Here is a 21,908-nt window from a genome sequence, read left to right on the forward strand (position 1 = left end):
CCAAGGCGAAGCACTGGGTCTAATGAAACCTTTCTCAATCAAGTCCTGCAACTGCTCCTTCAACTCTTTCAACTCCGATGGGGCCATACGATACAGCGGGATATAAATGGGCTGAGTGCCCGGAGCCAAATCAATGCAAAAGTCAATATCTCTGTCGGGTGACATACCCGGCAAGTCTGAAGGGAAAACATTAGGAAACTCACGGACAACGGGCACATAATAAATAGAAGGGACCTCTGCACTAGAATCACGAACATATGCCACGTAGGCCATACACCCCTTCTCGAACATACGCCGAGCCTTCACATACGAGATAACACTGAGGGTAGGATGACCAGGAGTCCCTCTCCACTCTAAACAAGGCAAACCCGGTAAAGCTAAGGTCACAGACTTAGCATGACTGTACAAGATAGTGTGGTAAGGGGATAACCAGTTCATCCCCAATAGGACATCAAAATCAACCATGTCTAGAAGAAGCATATATACACGAGTCTCAAGATATCCAATCACCACTATACATGAACAATGGACGCGACCCACCACAATAGAATCACCCATTGGCATAGAAACATAAACAAGGGCCCTCAAGAATTACTAGGCATGACCAGATACGGCGCAAAATAAAATCAAAGCTTCTCTACCACAAACTAGAACAGTACCTGCACCTCCACCTATAATACCTTTACCTCCACCTCTAGCATCTCTACCTCCACCTCTAATACCTCTACCTCCACCTCTAGCTAACTGAGCGGGCTAGACGAGTCCCTCAATGAACCTCCTCACTCTCTCTCACAGTGGGAAGTATGATAAGAGCATGATGAGCCAAGTCGATAAATCTGATCTCGTACTGAGTAATAGCCATGGAACCTTGCTGAAGATGCTCAAACTACCTCCGATAGACCTCTCTCTAAGTGAGGGGGAGAAACTTCTCCAGAAATAGCTGCGTGATTTGTTATCAAGTCGAAGCTGATGACCTAATTGGTATAGCCAATCAATAATCTCTCCAACAGGTCTTGGCGGATCCAGACAAGCGAAGAGTAGCAAAATCAACCCCATTGATCTCCACGATATCCATGTTCCTGAGAACCTCATGACAACTGTCTAGATAATCCTTGAGATCCTCAGTAGATGCACCGCTAAATGTAGTAGTGAAGAGCTTGGTGAAACTTATCCAACCTCCACAAAGCCTCCGAAGACGTAGCTGATCTATCACCAGTTTGTGTTGCTGCTTAGCTGAAGAAGCGGTACATGACCTCGCCATTCGTGAAAGGACAAGAGTAGAAATTCAATTAGCATTGAGAAACAAAACCGCACGACAAGAAAGAATAAATGGGAAGTTTTTCCTAACTCTGTAGCATCTGGAGGATAAATACAGACGTCTCCGTACCGATCCCTCAAACTATACTAAGCTTGTCTATGAACTGTGAGACCCATGTAAACTAGAGCTATGATACCAACTCGTCATGACCCGGATTTCCCACCCTTAGGAGTCGTGATGGAGCCTACTAATGAGAGCTAGGCAAGTCAATCCTTAACTACTTACTTCATTATCAAATTACTTCTTTTTAACACTTATAAAGAGATAACATGAAAACAACGAAACATTAAATAATTAAGCGAAAGGTAACAATTAAACATCTGAATTCTACGTCTATTACAATTACTTAAGTCTCAACCTCCCAAAATCTGGTGTCACAGTGTCACATACGGTCTAAGATTTTCTACATACAAAGTCTGAAGAAATAATAATACATTGTTCCGGAATATAAGGGAAATGAAACAAGAATAGTAGGTAGAAGAAGACGCCAAGGCCTGCGGATGCCTGCATGACTACCTTGGGTCGCCTGATGGGCAAGAATCAGCAATCCCACCGCGGTCCGAAGTCTACAACCCTGGGGTCTACACAAAAGAGTGTAGAGTGTAGTATCAGCACAACCGACCCCATGTGCTGGTAAGTGCATAGCCTAAACTCGGCGAAGTAGTGACGAGGCTAGGACCAGACTACCAAATAAACCTGTACAATTTAACTATATATAGCAGAAAAGAAGTACGGAAAGAAACGGTCACATATAGTCAAGTATGGGAGGGGGAAACATGCTACAGGGAAACATCAAATAGTAATAGAAAAGCAACAAATAAGTATGAGGATCACCACCGTTCAATTGAAAACAGAAGGGGAAATCTTGCTACGGGGCACAACAAGTATCAACAGGAAGCCAACAATTTAGTGTAGAGAAACCGTAACACAGTTATAAATAATAAAATTAGGGAAATCAAAGACAAATGCACGACATCACCCTTCATGCTTTAACTCTCTCTCACCAAGAAAATACACGGCATCACCCTTCGTGCTTTAACACTATCTCACCAAAACAACACACCGCATCACCATTCGTGCTTTACTTTCTTCCTCACCCAAATAACAATCACAAGACAAATAGGGTAAGGGAATCTATAACCTTAAAGTAAAATCAAATAACAACAAATAATGAAAGAAACAACAAAACTCGGATATCAACAAAGAATCAGAAATCAACAAATGCACGGCATCACCCTTCGTGCTTTACTCTCGTCCTCACCAAAGCAATTATATAATAGAAATGTGAATGACATAACCCTTCGTGCTTTTACTCTCTTTCCTCACCATATAATCAATAAAATCGGCACGGAATGGTACATCGTGCGGCATGGCATCACCCTTCGTGCTTTACACTCTTTCCTCACAAAAACAAACAATGCACGGCATCACCCTTAGTGCTTTAACACTCTTCCTCACCCAAACAACAATCACAAACAAAGGGTCAAGGGAATAAACAAAATCATAATAGGAATCCCGGCAAGGGAACAACAATTAAATAATTAAATCCCGGCAAGGGAACAACATCAATAATATCAACATCCCAGCAATGGAGATAACCAACAAAGCAACAATATCCCGGCAAGGGAACAATTTAATAACACTTTCTCTTTCCTTCACTTTTATTTCACAATTCACTTCACAACTCGAGCCAATACTCTAGAGTTTTTACTTCACTACTCATTTCACAACTCGAGCCAATGCTCTAAAAGTCCAATTGTCACTTATACTTTCACAGTTTTGCTATACAACTTGAGCCAATGCTCCTCAATGTTCATAGGTCGCAAATCTTTCCACAAACTTTATACAACAATTAAAAATCTTCAACAAGGCATGAATAATACAACAAAATCATGAAAATTCACAATATAAGACTCACGGTCATTCTATACACTAATGTATAGATACGCATCACCATTCCTATACGTCGTACTCAACAAGAAGCAAATAGCAAGTAGGACACAACTCCTAATCCCTCAAGCTAAGGTTAGACCAAACACGTACCTCAAACTTCCATGGACAAATCAATCCTCAATTACCGAGTTTCCTCTCGAATTTGGATCCAAACCGATTGTATCTATACAATAATGACTTCAATACATCAATAAATGCTAAACAATGCGAACCCAATGCCTAATTATAGCTTTCCAAGCATTCTTCCCAAAATCCCAAAAATCAACCCCGGGCCCGCTTTGTCAAAACACGAGGTTCGGACCAAAATCAAATCACCCATTCACCCATGAGCCTGAATATATAATTTGTTTTTAAATTCAACCCCAAAACGAGGTCTAAATCAAGAAAAATCAAAAAGTCCTAACTCTACCCAATTCCGTAATTTCTACCCTTAATCACATGTTTTAGGCCCAAAATTTCAAAAGATGTTGATTGAAAATGAAGAAAACGAGTTAAATATTGCTAACCCACGATTTAATGGTGAAAAGATGCTTCACAAGTCGCCCTAGAACTTTGGAGAAGAAGAAGTTTGTCAAGTTTGTAAAAATCCCGTAATGGTTCAGTTTTGGGGTTTCAAAATAACTAGGCAAAATTTCCCTTCGCGTTCGAGATGGGCAACTCGCGTTCGTGATGGGTCAGGTCTGAAGACCTTCAAGTTTGCGACATTGGGCTCACGTTCGCGATGCTTTTGCACCTCGAGCCCTCATGTTCGCGGGCCAGTGGCCGCATTCGCGTAGAACAAATTGGTGGCCCCTCCCCCTGCATCCTACGTGTTCGCGAGTGGAAGGACGCGTTCACGAAGGGTCTCCCGCCTGAGCTTCGCGTTCGCGTCTCATCCTCCGCGTTCGCAAAGAAGCCAAAATGGCACCTGGTATCCTTGCCTTACGTGTTCGCGAAAGGGACCACGCGAACGCGAAGGGTAAGATCCCTGGGCACTAACAGCAGAAAACCTGCAACATTTCTAAGGCCAAAAACCTTTCTGAAACACCTCCAAAACACTCTTGAGCCCTCGGGGATCCTAACCAAACACACGTACTAACTCAACAACATCATACGAACTTATCCGTGTGATTAAATTGCCAAACTAACCTCGAAAACAATGAATCAAACCTCAAAATCAAGAGTTTTTCCAAAAGCTTCATCAAGTTCAAATTTAAGATTTCAAGTCCGAAACATGTCAAACGGCGTCCGATTTTAACCAAACTTTACAGAAATATCTTAAATCATATATAAGATCTGTACCGGGTGCCAGAACCAAAATACGGGCCCGATACAAACATGTTCTAATCAAATTTCATTTCCATATTCCTTAACAATTTCAGAAAAAACAATTTTACTTAAAAATTCATTTCTCAGGCTTGGGACCTCGGAATTCTATTCCGGACATATGGCCACGTCCCATATTTCCCTATGGACCCTCCGGGACAGTAAAATCACGGGTCCGGGTCAGTTTACCCAAAATATAGATCGAAGTCAAATTTATTCCTTTTAACATCAAAACTTAGAATGTTTCACAAAATTTCATATTTAATCTTCCCGGCTGCGCGCCCGGACTGTGCACGCAAATTGAGGCGACTCTTAATAACGTTTTCAAGGACTTGGAAGCACAGAATGGATAAGAAAATAGGTGATGACCCTTTGGGTCGTCACAGGTACTTATAGAGTCACTCTTTGTTTAACTAAGATGATAGTGTGACAAATAATAGCTTTATAGCTTTCGATCTATTGAGTGTAGTCAAATCTAGGGGTGTTCAAAACCAACCCGAAACCGAAACCTGAACCAAAATCGAAGCTTAATGGCTTATTGGTATCGGGTTAATGGTTTAACGGACGGGGAACATGTTTTTTTTATTAACGTCTTATCGGTTTGGGGGCGGATTATTCAATTTTCTTAACGGATAATCCGTTAACCTGTTAAGAATATATATATACATATCAAATTTATTTTTATCTATATATATCTATATTTATCCATATATATATATATATATATATATATATATATATTAAACATCAAAAACCCTTCCACTTCCAGAGATTGCACTATTGAAGATTCATTAGGAGATTGCATTGTTGAAGAACTTGAAGAATGACAACATCATAGTACTATATATTGTCTGGAAAGACAGTGAACATAACATCCTCAATTTCATAACTGAGGAATGTGCCTCTGGTAATTTGATGGATTATAGGAAGAAGCATCGTCATGTTTCGATTAAGGCGTTGAAGAAGTGGCCTAGGCAAATACTATAGGGCTTGGATTATTTACACACTCATGACCCTTGTGTTATTCATAGAGATCTCAATTACAGTAACATATTTCTCAATGGCCATGTTGGAAAGGTAATGAATCAACTCATTCAGTTTATCTTCAGTTAATGTAGTTTATTTACAATGTACAATGTGTTATTCTTTTTTCACTCTCCAACACATGACACACTACATCATTCTTATGTAGACGTTAACGGACATGTATTTCTGGACTTAATGTGTAATTTCGATTTCTGAATTTGTATGCTAGGCTGTTTGCAAACAATTAATGCACGCAATATAGATTGAATTAGGCTGATAAACCGCCTAATAACCGCTCAATAAGAGTTAAACCGATACCAATTCTCCCGATATCTTATCAGGTGGCTAGCGGATTAATATATTTAAAAGTAGATAACCGATAAGCCAAATCGTTAAGAGTAAATAATCGATCAATCCGTCCGATAAGTAGCCCTAGTCAAATCTCACATTATCAAAATAGGCGGTGGGCAAACTTTAACTGAGTTTAAGAGAATTTCACATTTTTTAAAATAATAGTGAAACAAATCTCAACGAATACACTAACTCATAAAGGGGATTGTATGTAATATCCTAGGAAAATTTCACATAGACATGACATATGCGAGATATTAGGTACTGTTTACCTCGAAAATATGAGTAAAAATTAAATTTGATTTGTGGTTTTAAAGATATGTGATTTAATTCAATACTAATTAATAATCAAGAAGTATAACGTATAAATGAAAGAAATAAGTGAATCAAACTAGTGTTGCTAGGCAGTATCGATCTCGAGCCAAAGTGACCTCAAGATGGATTAAGAATAATAAAGCAAGAATAATAATGCTAAAGGACAATTCTGATGAATAATGAGCGAAAAGGTAAGAGAGTATATTCTTTGCCAATGATTAGATGATCTTTACAATTGATTGGGGTCCCCTTTATATATTAGGGGAACCCTAAATAAGTTACATTTCTATTTACAGTAAAGAATCGTATTGGGACAGCTTTCTAACCGCCTAGTATGGATTCGTAAAAATATATTCCAAAATTTACACCATGATCTTGAGGACGTGGTGGGAATCTTGTCCTTCTGTAACAAACTCATAAAGGAACCATCTCGGAGTCGGTTGTACTTGGCTCTGATACCCATCGTGCACTTCTATGCTCAGGCATTGCACTATATCTTCGAGCTCGAGTCTGATCCATCAAGCTCGAACTCGACCTTACCTGAGTTCGGGCTTAAGGCAACCCCTCGACCCTAGGAAATCGAGCATACCTGATTTCAACAGTATACAGATAGTCCCCGTATTTCTTAGAGTAAGATGATAAGAAACGATTTGAACCTCAATTTTTCGGAGTCTCTGATGATGATGTCATTCCCGTGGAGAAGGCGCTCGAAGTGGTCGAAACATCCCATCGGTTCGCTTCCTCAAAATATTAAATACATGCCAGTAATGGTCGGCCACTAGCGCCGCAGAACCGTCGCCGCTCATCTATAATTACGGGACTCCTTCTTTGAATTAAAAACTTTACTTCTTCATTACATTTACTCTGATCACCTTTCCCCTTTATCTCTTTCTCTTATCATCTACTTCTACCGCCTGTTTAAGTGCCGGAAAACACCAAGCTTCCCAAAAAACACCACGCTCTGCTGCCTTTTGCATCTCTTAGCTTAAAACTATGGCCAAAGCTTCTAAGACAGTCCCCCAAAAAGAAAAGGCATCATCTTCTTCTTCCGCCCGACCAGCTAAACTGGTGGTGCCGGCCCTTCACGAAATCATTCTCGGCCCTGTGTGATAAAGTAGGATTTCAATATTGAAAAACCCCCAATATCCTAGGCCGATGCGAACATGTATCTTTATATATCAGTTCGATATCAGCGAAGCACCTTAAGGCCCTGAAAAAGGACTGCAGCTGGGGAGATGAGGTCGTGGTACAGATCCCCGACCTTGAGGAAAGCATCACTACTTATGTGGAGGGGTTCTTAAGTGTTTACACTTACCCCTTCACATTAGGTCACCTCGATCCTGTAGTAATTGATTTTTGCAAAAAGTACAAGGTTACCCTCGGCCAGATCCATTCGTCCTTTTGGCGCATCGTGATTATGCTGTGTTATTTCTCTTGCAAGGCCGAGGGATTCGAGTTTACCCTCAACCATATCATTCGGCTATACCGGCCTCAACTGTTTCGAGGGATCAACAAGCTTTAACGTCGATCAAGAAAGGCCTTCTTTGCTAGTAATGACGAGGATAAAGATCGAGGCTGGATGAGCCGGTTTATCAAAGTGAGGACCTCGGACATCATACCTAGGGGAAAATACCATTCCCGAAGAGATGGAACTTTAATCATAAGTGAAGTCCTTCTCCAAATACCTACTCATATTCTACTTCTATGTTTTGTAATGCCTTCACTTTTTCTACAGATGTTTCTTGGATGCCCCACGCGATCCCCGGCCTCGAGGATCGGTTCTGAAAATTAGCCGCAACCTTCTCGTATGATGAGCACAAATGGACGAATTGTCGAGGGGAAAATAGGAGGCCAAACACCATGGTAAGTTCTCTTCCCAGGTTCTTTGATACTTTTTTTTATCGGTGATGCCACCTCACTTATGCTTATTTGTGCAGGCATAGGAGATATCTCTGAAATAAGGCCAGCCCCGCCCTAGAAAGAGATAGAGTCACTGATTCCAAAATTGGGGAAAGACAACAAAGGAAAGAGGGCTTCGAGGCTCGAAGATCAACAGGATGAGAGGGCCCCTACTCGAAAGCCAAGGAGGAAGCTCATCCATGTGGACTTGGATTCAGTCGTTCAATTCCAGGAAGATGAAGAGAACGAGGGTGAAGAAACAGCGATGGTGCCCTGAACTAGGAAACTAGTCGAGGCCGCCAAACCCTCCAAACCTGAGACCTTGCCTCATGGTAAAGGAACTTCGAAGAAAGATTCGGGAAAAGCCCTCGAGTTCACCAAGATCGAGATCATTCCCCCATCTTCAATAAGTACGCCAGAGGGGAGAAAAACTGAGGGCTGAAGCTAATCATAGCACCCCGAGTGAGGAGCTCGAGACCGTGACAATGGGTCACTCGCCTTCTCTACCATCTTACTTTGAGGAGGCGATAAAGGATTCTCAAGCTCTGCGAACGCCCAACCCAAGCAAGGTTCTCGAAGAAGATCCTTTTCGAGATTGTTTCACCGGGGTTGACGATGTTGTTGACTTTAATGACGCATACACCCTCTTTGAAGAGGCTCAACGTCTATTCTCTTGGGTAAACACTAACTTTTATTGTTGTAATTTTCTTTCTTCTCCCCTTCTTTTGGCTGACATATCTTTGTTCTATGTGTAGGCCATCACCAAGTTCAGGGCCGAGCTAAGCCAATGTGAGGATGAGCTAAAGAGGGCTCTGGGTGAAGAGAAGGCCTTGAGGCTCCTTTGTATCCAAAAGGAGGAGGAGCTCAAGGACCTTTGGACTGACTTGGCCAAAGCTCAAAAAAACAAGGTCGAGCTAGACAAGCAGGTAACCGTAATTTTAATAGAGTATGGTCTTCTTGGGGTTTAGAATTTGATGTCTCAGCTGCAACAAAAGTTGGAGATGATTGGGCAGCTCCGGGGCGAAGTCGATCAGGTTAAGACTGACTGCCACCGATGGAAAGAGAACATGGATCGGCTCACTGTTGATAAAAAAGCTACTCTAGCCCAATTGGCCTCGATACAGACTCAGCTCCGAGGTATTAAAGTGAAAAATTTGGCCCAGTCCAAGAAAATTGAGGAGCTAGAGGCAAAACTTGTTAAAGCAGGGGCCGAGGTTGTAGAGGCCAATGCTAAAGTTGAGAAAACCAAGGCCACAGCTGATAAGACCATTGCCGTATACTTAAGATATGTCGAGGCTATTCAAGCGAAGCTATGGAAGGTCTCCTACCGCAAAAAACGGAGTAATGATTTTGCCAAGTGCCAAGCCCGGAGGGAGACTCTCGAAGAAATCCATGCCCGAGTGTTCGACCAAACTGAAGAAATAGCCCAAGCAAAGGCGCTGGAAGCCGATGATAAGTTTCTTGTTTCTTCTGATGATGAAGATGTTGTTAGTGGTATTGAAGGTGGGGGAGATGAGTAAGGAGTCCCCAAGGAGGAGGAGGTTCCCGAAGATACAACTCCCAAGGATGCAGTTCTTGTGGATTTGGCTCCCGAAGATGTGGCCCCGAAATAGATTAGGTTTTTTTGTTCCTATGTGTAAGGGCCCCTTGTGGGTGTTGTAAATATCTTTTGTAAACATCATTTATAATATAAAGAATTCTTTTTCTTCATCTCTGATTTGTATAGAATTATGAATTGTCTTTATTTTGTGAAATTGTTTTGGTAACTTCAATGATCAAGTGAACATTGGCTCGGATTCTGAATATAACAACCCTTAGGTTTTTTAGTGATCGATGGGTGATCTTCAAACTTATAATAGAATACCTCTTAAGGTTTTTGTTAATCCTCGAGTTATGTTTAAGTCGATTTGATGCGAGCTCGAGATGATAGGACTCTTGAGTCCGACTTGAGTGAGAGTAAGGTCTCGAACACTGTATGTTTCAGCCCTTAGGCTCATTTTATATTGGCCTTTAGGCTTTTTTAGGACTGCCCATAGGCTATGTTGGGCCACTTCAGCCTCTAAGACGGATATAATTATTCCCTCTTTTTATCTAAAAGACTTAGTTAAAATTTCTTTATGTCTTAGCATGTGTTTTTGTACCCGTTGGGTTTTTCGAAGGTTCGATTGATTGGAACCTCATTTGTGTTATGATAATTGAATACTTTTTGAGGCTTTTTCGAAGTTTGATTTTATCGAAGCCCTTTTACTTTTGCCGAGGGTAGCATAGTTTATTCGGTTTTTCAAAGTATTTGAAGTCCTTTAACTCATGGTGGAAGTCAGACTTCTCTGAGCCGCATTATTTCAGCCATAGCCTTTTTTTATGATCGTAGTCTTTAATATGGTTGTAGCCTTTAATATGGTCGTGACCTTCGAGTATGTCCCTTGCAGTTGTTTCCCAATAACCCTTTGAACGTGTTCAATAGGTTAGTCCTCGAGTATGATGGCCTTGGCCTTTACGTCCAGGGGATGCCCCTTCGAGGTTTTATGAATTTGAGTTTAGGTGACTCGAATGCGTCGACTATTGAGACATTCATATAGTAGAAAATTTCTTCGAGACACGAAGTGTTTTTTGAGATAGAAAGAATGCTTCTTTGAATAATTTGATAAATGCGTACATGTTTGCTGTCGGGGCTCGACTATTCTATATGGACACGGTTCATCTGACCGTTTGGTCCATTACAAAGTTTTCCTATCGAGGCCCTCTTTGGGGGTAAAGTACTTTCCTAAAAAATATAACCTCCGAGGGTGATATCCCCTAGTATTCGAGGTTGACTGAAAAGAAGTCTTGGATACAGATGAGTTCTCCTTAGGTAGCACATAGTTGTTGCCTTGTTAAGAGAAAAAGAGTGCAACGCGTGCTTTAAAACCCAAGGTCTTCGTGTGGAAAGGTACCCTCGGCATCGATAGAATGCCTATAATGTTTAGCCTTAAATTTAAATAAAAAAGGAGAAGGCCATACCTTAGCAGTAATATCGCGTGAGTAATGATACATTCCAGTTGTTTTACAATTACTCGCCTTCCATCGTGCCAAGTTTGTAAGATCCTTTGCCAAAAATTCCAATGACTCGATATGGTCCTTTTCGATTCGGGCCTAGTTTTCCTTCATTTGGGTCTCGAGTATTAAGGATGACTTTTCATAGAACTAAGTCCTTAATTTCAAAGTGTCTAAGGTTGGTACTTCTATTATAGTATCTCTCGACTCTTTGCTTCTGTGCGGCCATCCGAACAAGTGCTGCTTCTCATTTTTCATCCAATAGCTCGAGGCTAGTATTCATAGCCTCGTGATTTGACTCCTATTATGCATGTTGAAAACTGGCGTTGGGTTCTCCAACTTTGACCGGGATTAAGGCCTCGGAGCCGTATACTAAAGAGAACAGAGTAGCCCCTGTGCTGGACTTCGATGCTGTTAGATATGCCCAAGGACCTCGGGTAGAACTTCTCTTCATTTTCTGCATCGTCCAACCTTTTCTTTAGGTTTTGTATGATAGTATTGTTTGTTGATTCAGCCTGTACGTTCCCGGTTGGATGATATGGTGTTGATAAAATTCTTTTTATTTTGTATGCTTCGAGGAACTTCGTTACCTTGCTGCCAATGAATTGCTTACCATTGTCGCACACGATTTCGGCGGGTATCCCGAATGGACACACGATATGGTCCCAAATGAAGTCAATAACTTCTTTTTCTCTGACCTTCTCGAAGGCATGTGCTTCCACCCACTTAGAAAAGTAGTCAGTCATAAAAAAAAGAATTTAGCTTTACCCAGTGCCATTGGTAGAGGGCCGACTATGTCCATTCCCCATTTCATGAAAGGCCACGGGGACAGGACTGACTGTAGTTGCTCTCTGGGCTGGTGAATCATTGGTGCGAAACTTTGACATTTATAACATTTTTTAACAAACTGCTTGGTGTCTTTTTCCATGCTATCCCAATAATACACTGCTCTAATAATGTTGTGGACCAAAGACTGCGCCGGAGTGATTCACACAATTACCTCCGTGGATTTCTCGTAGAACATAATCGGTGTTCCCCTACCCTAAACATACCGGTAATGGTTCATCGAATGTCCTCCTATACAATATACCATCTTCATCTAATGTGAACCTAGTAGCCTTGGTTTGTGGGGCCCTCGATTCTTTGTGGTCCGATGGGAGTTTTCCATTTTTCAAATAATCGATATACCTATTCCTCCAATCAAACTTGTAAAATTTATCTCGGCATGACCCTCTTCAATCATAGACTTCGACAATTGGACGACGGTCCCCGGGACGATATCATCTTCTTCAACCGATGGCCCCAAATTAGCAAGTGCATCGGCCTTACTATTTTGTTCTCGAGGCACATGATCTAGAGTCAACTTTTTGAAGCGGTGCAATGTTACTTGCAGCTTATCCATGTACTGTTGCATCCTATCCTCTCGAACTTCAAAGCTTTTGTTTACTTGATTAACCAGCGACAACAAATCAAACTTGGCTTCAATGACTTCTACTCCCAAGTTTTTAGCTTTCTCAAGTCCTGCAATCACGGCCTCATATTCGGCCTCATTATTGGTCAACCTAGAAGTTTTGATATATTGTCTAATAGTACTACCTGTTGGTGGCTTCAAAACAATGCCGAGCCCGGACCCTTTCACATTTGAGGCACTGTCAGTAAAAAGGGTCCATACCCCCGATGATGTACCTAATTTTAGCAGAAGTTCCTTTTCCACTTCGAGTAAAATCGGCTACTGATAAATAAGGATTCAAGTCTATTTTATGCTCCTTTATGCTTGAGTTTTGGACTAAAATGTGTACAAGTATTCCCAAAAGCTAACTTGTTGTGCTTTTTTACAGTGTTTGGTCAAAAAGAGGCAAGGATGTCATAACCAGCTCTAAAAAGGAGTGAAACCTGCACAAGTTCAAAACCAAGTCAAAGCACCGCTACAGTGGAAAACCAACTGCGGACGCGAAGGACCTACCGCGACAGAGGTCCTTTTATTGCGGTCCGTGACATAAAGATTCAGAGAGATTATATTTGAGGTTTACCAAGTCACCGCGGTCCGTGGTGATTTTATGCGACTGCGGTACCTTTACCGCGACATCGATCCTTTTATCATAGTCCGCGGAGAAGAGATTCAGAGAGCCAAAGATTGAAGCTAAAACTTGAAGACTGCAATCCGCGGTAGCCTCACCACAGCAGCGGCCCATTTTTAGCTGTCAGCGCTACCTCCGTCAAGGGCATTTTTGTCCTGAAAATTTAGCTGTGTATAAATACTACTTTTTCCGATTTTTAGGTCATCGTATGTTAGCTGAGCACGTGAACGCCGACTTTTGTCTATTTTTGAGTAATTTTGTAGCTTACTTAGCAATTAATCATAAACTCTTATCTTGTAATTACAATTTATGGATTATTGTTCATCTCAAGCTATGATTTCTTTTTCGATTATGAGTAGGTAAACCCATTAGCTAGGGTTGTGGCTCAACTTTAGTGTGGGTATTTAATGGGTCTCTTATTTTAGGGCTTAGATGTTTATGGGTAATTGTTATTTGGCCTGATTTATGCTTTCTATGTTGAATTAGTGGTTGCAAAACACTAATTTGTGCCTTTTTGACTTAGGCTCTTCTTGAGAAAGAGAGACCAAGTCTAGGAATTTCAGATCAACAAGGAATTGGGAGTGTATTCAAGAGATTGATAGCCTCAATTAAAGGTTTAAACCTAGAGATAGTAATACCCGAGTTGAGCCAACATTGCTTGCGCAAATTGAACACCCAATTGGGCTTGAGAAAGCCAATTAGGACAAAGTCACTCTTACTACCGAGAGGTGTAGAGTGAGTAGCTTCGTGCATTAGCTATATCACGACCCCAACGATAACATTCTTGCCCTAAGTTTTAGATCTTGTTAGATACTCGCTAGGAGTAAGTCACTTCCCTAGTGCCTCTTTACCCATTTAGAAAACCCTACAAAAGTATCTACTTAGCTTAATTTCGCGCATTATTATAAAATTAAAGTAACAAACAAACAAGAATGATTGGAAGTGCAAACAATTACATCTCACAGTGCTAGGTTAGATAGGAACCCAACTCCAAATATTATCTTAGCTCCCTATGGATTCGATCCCGACCTTCTCGGGTTAAATCTACATCGACCGCTCTTGCCACTCTGTAGTGATGTAGGGTTGGACCCGATCACTTTTTGACGTCGTTACCAGGGAGCTAACGATTATGGCTATCTATATAAATAGTTTTGTGTCTTGTTTTACTTTTATTCTGTGATACTAATTTGTGTATGTCGCCAATTCAGGTACAAAATACCGAACAATAAATATGACCCTCTTGGAAACGTGATCCCGGGGGAGGAGATTGATGATAATGGTGATGATGAGGTCCCTATAGTTCCCCCAAGGACAAAGAAGAGGCCGCTCGGCCAATGAAAATATTTCAGAACCTCCCCCCCCTCCTCCAAAAGTGGCTCCTCGGATGCTTCTAAACGAAGGATATGCTAGTGCAATTGTCCCACCCCGAATCCGGGCGGGCAATTTCCAAATTACAAATCTAATGTTGACCTTATTGGAGCAGCGTTGGTATTTTACAGTTGCTCCTCATCAGAATGCATATAAACATCTTAAAGGCTTCGTAGATACCTGTTGGGGAAGCAAGAAAACAAATGTGTTAGAGGATGCATTACGGTTGAGATTATTCCCTTTCTCACTTGGAGGGAAAGCTTTGGACTGGCTCAAAAGGCTTCCCAACCATTACATTACTATGTGGGATGAGTTGGCGGACAAGTTTATAGCAATGTTTTTCTTGCCAGCGCATATGGCAACTTTGAGAGATGAGATTTTGACCTTCAAGCAAGAACCTAATAAACAACTTCATGAGATCTGGGAGATATATCAGACAATGGTGAAAGAATGTTCGAACAATGACATGACCGAGGCAATGATTCAACAGACATTCTACCATGGTATTAACATGACAAATCAGTGTGTAGTGAACCAGCTAGTAGGGGAAAACTTTATGAACACACCTTATAATAAGGCGTGTGAGATATTGGATGAGATGGCAAATACTTCCTCAACTTGGCAAAGTTGAGCCAGTGTGCCTCAGGGTGACCCCACTGTCATCCATTTGCACAAAGAGCTCCATGATCATGGCCATGCAATATCAAAGTTAACTATAACAATGAACCAGTTGGCAAAAGCTCAATTGCAACAAGTTCAAGCTACTAGACAAGTAACTGCTATGGAATGTGTCAACATATTGGTCAACAAGAGATGAAAAAGAGGTCAACAAGGTCAAGGCAGTCCGGATTAATATGAACAAGGTAGTGGTGGTTTCAATTAAGATGAGGGCTATGGTGATCAAAATGAAGAAGTGCAGTACATGAACAATTATCAAGGACAAAGGGGCAATGTTCCTAACCAACAACGATAGTGGAGATCCTAAGGAAATTAGGGAAATAAAAACAAACAAGGCAATAGCAACTGGGGGAACAACAATAAAACTTCGGGTAACCAGAACAACTAGGGCAACTAGAGTGGAAACAACAACAATTGGGGTGGAAACAACAACCAAGGGGGTTGGAATAATGGCAATCAAGGGAATAGGGGCAAGGCTTTCAAAGGCCTCCGATGTATCAACAACCAAATAATCCATCTCCATTTCCATCCCAAGGTCCTAGCACGTCAAACAATGAGATAGGAAGGATCGAGATGATGTTTGAACAGATGATGAAAAAGAATGCCGACTCTGATCCCCAGTTGGCATCCCACAATACTTCAATCTGAAACTTGGAGGTGCATCTTGGCCAAATTTCACAATCATTGAATACTCACCCTAAGGGGGCTCTACCTAGTGATACGGTAGTAAACCCAAAGGGTGGGAACAACACCGAGCATGCCATGGCGGTGGTTACCAGAAGCGGTCAAGGTGGTGATGAGAATGCCTCCAAGCAAAAGGAAACTGTGAGTGATGAAGTTGAGGTGCAAGATGATGATATCCCTTTAGTTGATGAAAATATGAGTGAAGATAACTTGAATGCGGAAGTGAGGATTGATGTTCATGATAATGAGGTGGAGACTCAAGATGACGTGAACCCATCTAGGGAACACGTAATAGACATATCGAAAATAGTAGTGCCTAAGGTTAAGGCTCCCTTGCCAAGGCCTCCTCCACCTTACCCTCAAAGGCTTGCGAAGCAAAGGAATTAGAATGAATTTAGAAAATTTATTGACATGATGAAGAGCTTATCAATCAATGTTCCTTTAGTGGAAGATCTTGAGAAAATGTCGGGTTACGCCAAGTTCATGAGAGACTTGGTGAATAAAAAGAGGTCCATGGATTGTGAGACCATCAAAATGACTCACCAAGTAAGTGCAATTGTGCAATTGATGGCTCCAAAGCTTGAAGATCACGACGCTTTCACTATTCCATGTGCTATTGGAAGTGCCGATTTTGCTAAGGCATTGTGCGATTTGGGTGCAAGTATCAATCTGATGCCTTACTCCGTGTTCAAAACTTTAGGTATAGTTCAACCGAGGGCTACTTCAATGAGGTTGCAAATGGCGGATGGAATGATGAAGAGGCCGCTTTGTATTATCGATGATGTTCTTGTTCGGGTCGACAAGTTCATTTTGCCCACTAACTTTGTGATCTTGGACTGTGAGGTTAATTATGAGGTTCCGATCATATTGGGAAGACCTTTCCTTGCAAATGGGAAGGCCTTGGTTGATGTGGAAGCATGGGAGCTCACCTTCCGGGTGGGTGGTGAAAAAGTGGTTTTTCATGTGTGCAAATCAATTAAGCAGCCAACAGTACTGAAGTGTGCTCTTTCATAGATCTTGTCATGGAAGTGATAGTTGATGATACTAGTGCAATGATCAATGTAGAGGATCCTCTAGAAGCTATGTTGTTGAACCTTGATATAAATGAAGATGAAGGTCGGGTGGGTCAATGCATTGCTTGGAATGTGATCTTACTCTTATGAGCCTCGAAAGCTCTCTTTGGATCTTTAAAATAGAAAGAATCCACCAACAAAGTCCTCAATCGAGGAACCTCCCATGTTAGAGTTGAAGCCTTTGCCTCCATACCTCAGGTATGAATTCTTAGGCCCTAGTTCAACTTTGCCAGTTATTCTTTCCTCTTGTCTTACTAACATGCAGGTAGATGCCACATTGGCAGTGCTCCAAAAATGAAAGAAGGCAATTGGATGGACTCTAGCTGATATCAAGGGGATAGCCCCGCCTTTTGCATGCACAAGAGTATTCTTGAAGATGATGCCAAGTCCTTCGTGGAACATCAAAGGAGGTTAAATGAGGCTATGCAAGATGTTGTCAAAAAGGAGGTGATCAAGTGGTTGGATGCAGGGGTTGTGTACCCCATCTCAGATAGTTCTTGGACTTTGCCGCTGCAATATGTGCCAAAGAAGGGTGGTATGATTGTGGTTACCAATGCGCAAAATGAGTTGATTCCCACCAGGACTGTCACCGGATGGAGGGTGTGCATGGACTACTGCAAGTTGAATAAAGTGACCCGCAAGGATCATTTTCCATTGCCCTTACTTGACTAGATGCTAGATAGACTTGCTGGGCGTTCCTTCTACTATTTCTTGGATGGTTACTATGGGTACAACTAGATTTTGATTGCTCCGAAAGATCAGGACAAAACCATTTTCACGTGTCTGTATGGCACCTTTTCCTTTTCTAGGATGCCATTTGGGTTGTGTAATGCATCAGCTACATTCCAGCGGTGTATGACAGCCATATATACCGATATGGTATAGGACATTTTGGAGGTGTTCATGGACGACTTCAGTGTTGTGGGTGACTCATTTGAAGAATGCTTGAAGAATCTTGACAAGGTGTTGGCCCAGTGTGAAGAGACCAATCTTGTGCTTAACTGGGAAAAAGCCACATTATGGTCGAGGAGGGCATTGTCCTTGGCCATAAGATCTCGAAGCACGGTATAGAGGTGGACAAGGCTAAAATTGAAGTGATTTCAAGGCTTCCCCCTCCTACCTCAGTCAAGGGGGTTAGAAGTTTTCTTGGGCATGTGGAGTTCTACCGAAGATTCATCAAAGACTTTTCTAAGGTCGTGAATCCTTTGTGCAAGCTATTGGAAAAGGATGTGAAGTTCATGTTTAATGAGGGATGCATGACTGCTTTTGAGCTGCTCAAGTACAAATTGACAACCACTCCCATTATTACCACACCCAATTGGAGCTTACCTTTTGAGCTCATGTATAACGCAAGCGATGCTGCGTCGGTTTTGGGTCAAAGAGTGAATAAGATGTTTCACCCAGTGTATTATGAAAGTAAAATAATGAATGATGCTTAAGTGAATTATACGGTGATGGAAAAAGAGTTGTTAGCAATTATGTTTGCAATGGAGAAGTTTTGGCCTTATCTCATGGGTGCCAAGTTGATAGTTCACACCGATCATGCAGCACTCTACTACTTGATGACGAAGAAGGATTCCAAAGCGCAGTTGATGAGATGGGTCTTATTGCTTCACGAGTTTGATCTTGAGATTGTGGACCGGAAAGGATGTGAAAACCAAGTGGTGGACCACTTGTCCTGCTTGGAGAAGGAGGGGAGGCCCCATGATAGCCTCAAAATTAATGATTCATTCCCTAATGAGCAATTGCTCTCTGAATCGGTGAATAACATGCCTTAGTTTGCGGATGTTGCTAATTTTCTTGTGACTGGTATTGTTCCGTGTGAGATCTCTTCTAACCAAAGGAAGAAGCTTAAATGGGATATCTTGGACTACTACTGGGATGAGTCGTACTTGTTCAAATCTGCAATGATGGTGTGATCCAGAGATGTGTTCCGGAGGAGGAGCAATTGAGTATTCTGGATGCTTGTCATTCCTCTCCCTAATGTGGTCATCATGGTGGGGCGAGGACCACTTCAAAGGTGCTTAGTTGTGGTTTTTATTGTCCCACATTGTACAAGGATACAAGTGAACTGGTAAAGAAATGTGATGAATGTCAAAGAGCGGGTGGAATTTCAAAGAAGGATGAGATGCTTCTGACCACTATTCTCGAGGTTGACATCATTGTTATGTGGGGCATTAATTTCATGGGTCCGTTTGTGAGATCTTGTGGCAACATGTACATTCTTGTGGCCGTTGATTATGTTTCAAACCGTGGCTTTACCCAACAATGAGGCCCGAAGTGTTGTGGCTTTTTTCAAGAAGAGTATCTTTACTCGGTTTGGCACTCCTAGAGCAATCATTAGTGATGGAGGGTCACATTTCTGCAATAAGGCATTTGACACTTTGCTTGCAAAGTATGATGTCAATCACAAGGTTTCTACCCTTTACCATCCTCAATCTAGTGGGCAAGTTGAGGTCTCTAACAGGGAGATCAAAAGCATATTGTCAAAGACGGTCAGTGCAAATAGGAATGATTGGTCAAAGAAATTGGATGATGCTCTGTAGGCTTATAGAACTACTTACAAGACTTTGATTGGTATGTCCTTGTACCGCTTGGTATTTGGGAAAGATTCCCATCTACCGGTTGAGTTAGAGCACAATGCCATGTGGCTTTGAGGAAGTTAAATCTTGAATTGGATGTGGCAGCAAATCTTCGAGTGGAGCAGCTTAATGAGCTCGATGAGTTCCGGTTTCATGCCTACTCCAGTTCGTCCTTGGATAAGGACAAGATGAAGTACCTTCATGACAAGTATGCTCGTGGAAAGGAGTTCAAAGTGGGTGATTTGGTTCTCTTGTTTAATTCCCGATTACGACTGTTTCCGGGAAAGCTTAAATCAAAATGGAGTGGACCTTTTGAGGTGGTGCTTGTGACTCTGTTTGGTGCTCTTCATTTGAAAAACAAAAATTGTGAGATCTTCAGAGTTAATGGGCACAGAGTCAAGAACTATCTTGGAAAGTTTGATGACAGCAACATGGTGGCACTGATCCATCTCAAGTGATTGATAGTAACCTGCATCGTGCCACGACGTTTAATCAGGCGCTTCTTGGAAGGCAACCCATGTGTTTATTTTTTGTTTTTCTTTGATTTTCTTCTTAGTGTAGGGTTTGTTTTTGAACTAACTGGTTGTAAGACATGTATAGGGATGTTTGATGCAGTGCAGGACTAATCTGGAAACATTTGGCACTCTCTGAAGTTTGGACCGTTGTCGCGCTCTATTTTTCGCGGTCGCGATGGCCTCACCGCGGAGGCGAAAATTGATCGCGGTTTGCGGTGCTAGAAGGTCCAAAATAGGGGTTATATGAAGTCTCAATCGCTGTCGTGGTGCATTTTTTGCGGTCAGCGGTAGCTTACCACTGTCGCAGAGCTTTTTTAACTTGTTCTGACCAAACAGACTCAGGTAGGGGAAGTAAACAAGACAAAAGGAACAGAGTAAAGGACAAAGTAAAGAGATGATTCCTAATAAAAAAACTACAAAGTATAAACTTATCAGATGGGGATTCCATCTCTAATGACCATGACATGCACTTTTGGATCAAGTGGCCTAATCGGTTAAGCAAGTCTGATGTTCAACTCTTACTATACCCCTAAACCGTGAAACTAGGCTTCAATGCTCCGATTATCTAATCAGATTCACGATCCTCATTCGACAAGTTGTGCCCGAAGGGTTTTCACGTCAATCCTCTCTCATTTTATTCTTTCTCTCAACTCACCATCACCTTATGGTGCCTGTGAAGGTTTTCACCAATAAGACTCTCTCATTTTGTTCTTTTCTTCTTGTTTCCTCTGATTCTGCAGATGGCAAAGCATCAACCGTGATAAAAATATCATGTGCTCTTGGCATGTCTAAATTCAGCACTCTCAAAGATTATCTTGGAAGTCTTTTTTGGACTGTAATATGTCTTTTGGACAGGGTTAGAAAGAAAGGATATCATAAAAGCTAAAAAAAACTAAGATAATAGGGTTAATTTATTTACAACTTTAGGAATCCATTTTAAACTTTGCCCCAATTTCTAAAACAAGAGAATTTGATTCTAAGAAAAACCACCCCCACTCTTAACTTCGTGGGATTATGAAATATTTTATTTGGTATCGAACCGTAAGGCTGCTTGCGTATCTTGTGGTGACAAGAATCAGGTCAAACATAGTTCACAAGACTACTTTTATTACTATTTTTCTTTTTCTTTATCTTTTTCTCTTTTCCTTTTTTTTTTCTTTTTTTATCTCTATTTTTCTCTTCTTCTTTTTTTGAATTTTCTTTTTGGAATGAACTTTCTAAAGTAAACCTATGGGGACATGAATCTCTTTTTCGTATGACTCTAACTTGATTCCAAAAGAGAGGAGGTCAAAGAATTCAGCATAGGCTCAAAGGGGTACAAAATGGTATAAGTGTTTGGGTAGATGAAAGAGGGCCTCCCAATCCCTGAAAATGGCAAGTACAACACATGCAACTTGAGGATAAAAATTGAAGATCATGCCCAATATTTCTTTTGCGGCATCGACATTGGTACCACAGATATTCCCTCCACCTTTCTTTAGTGCCTTGTCAAATATATAGCTCTTCTTGGGTGATTTCTTCTTCAAAATGGATGTGCCCCGTCAATTCGGAGCAAACTCCCTTGGATTTATCTTGTTACCTGAGGTACACTTGAACTCGAAACTACTCACTTCAAATTGTCAGGGATGTACTCTCCTTTAATGAATTCTTGTCACCCTATTAACTTCACAAGCTATCTGCCCCAATTTCACACAGTTCGGGCTTCAAATGGTCTCAAAATGTCCAAATAT

At 41.4% G+C, this 21,908-nt stretch overlaps 2 protein-coding genes across 2 annotated transcripts; both read left to right on the forward strand.

Annotated features, from left to right (window-relative positions):
- Positions 1-16,419: 16,419 nt before the first annotated feature.
- Positions 16,420-17,022, forward strand: LOC138891323 (uncharacterized). Its single transcript, XM_070174716.1, has one exon. The coding sequence runs from the start codon at positions 16,420-16,422 to the stop codon at positions 17,020-17,022; it is 603 nt and encodes a 200-aa protein (XP_070030817.1).
- Positions 17,023-18,100: 1,078 nt separating this feature from the next.
- LOC138891324 (uncharacterized mitochondrial protein AtMg00860-like) lies at positions 18,101-18,520 on the forward strand. The gene has a single exon (XM_070174718.1). It carries the CDS (start codon positions 18,101-18,103, stop codon positions 18,518-18,520), a length of 420 nt encoding a protein of 139 aa, XP_070030819.1.
- Positions 18,521-21,908: the final 3,388 nt, after the last annotated feature.

This window comes from Nicotiana sylvestris, chromosome 1, assembly GCF_000393655.2.
Source record: "Nicotiana sylvestris chromosome 1, ASM39365v2, whole genome shotgun sequence".
In the NCBI taxonomy this organism is placed as follows: domain Eukaryota; kingdom Viridiplantae; phylum Streptophyta; class Magnoliopsida; order Solanales; family Solanaceae; genus Nicotiana; species Nicotiana sylvestris.

Bases quoted from the DNA above. Each gene is read 5' to 3' on its own strand.
- LOC138891323 (XM_070174716.1), top strand. From the start codon at position 16,420: ATGATGAAGAGCTTATCAATCAATGTTCCTTTAGTGGAAGATCTTGAG.
- LOC138891324 (XM_070174718.1), top strand. From the start codon at position 18,101: ATGGTCGAGGAGGGCATTGTCCTTGGCCATAAGATCTCGAAGCACGGT.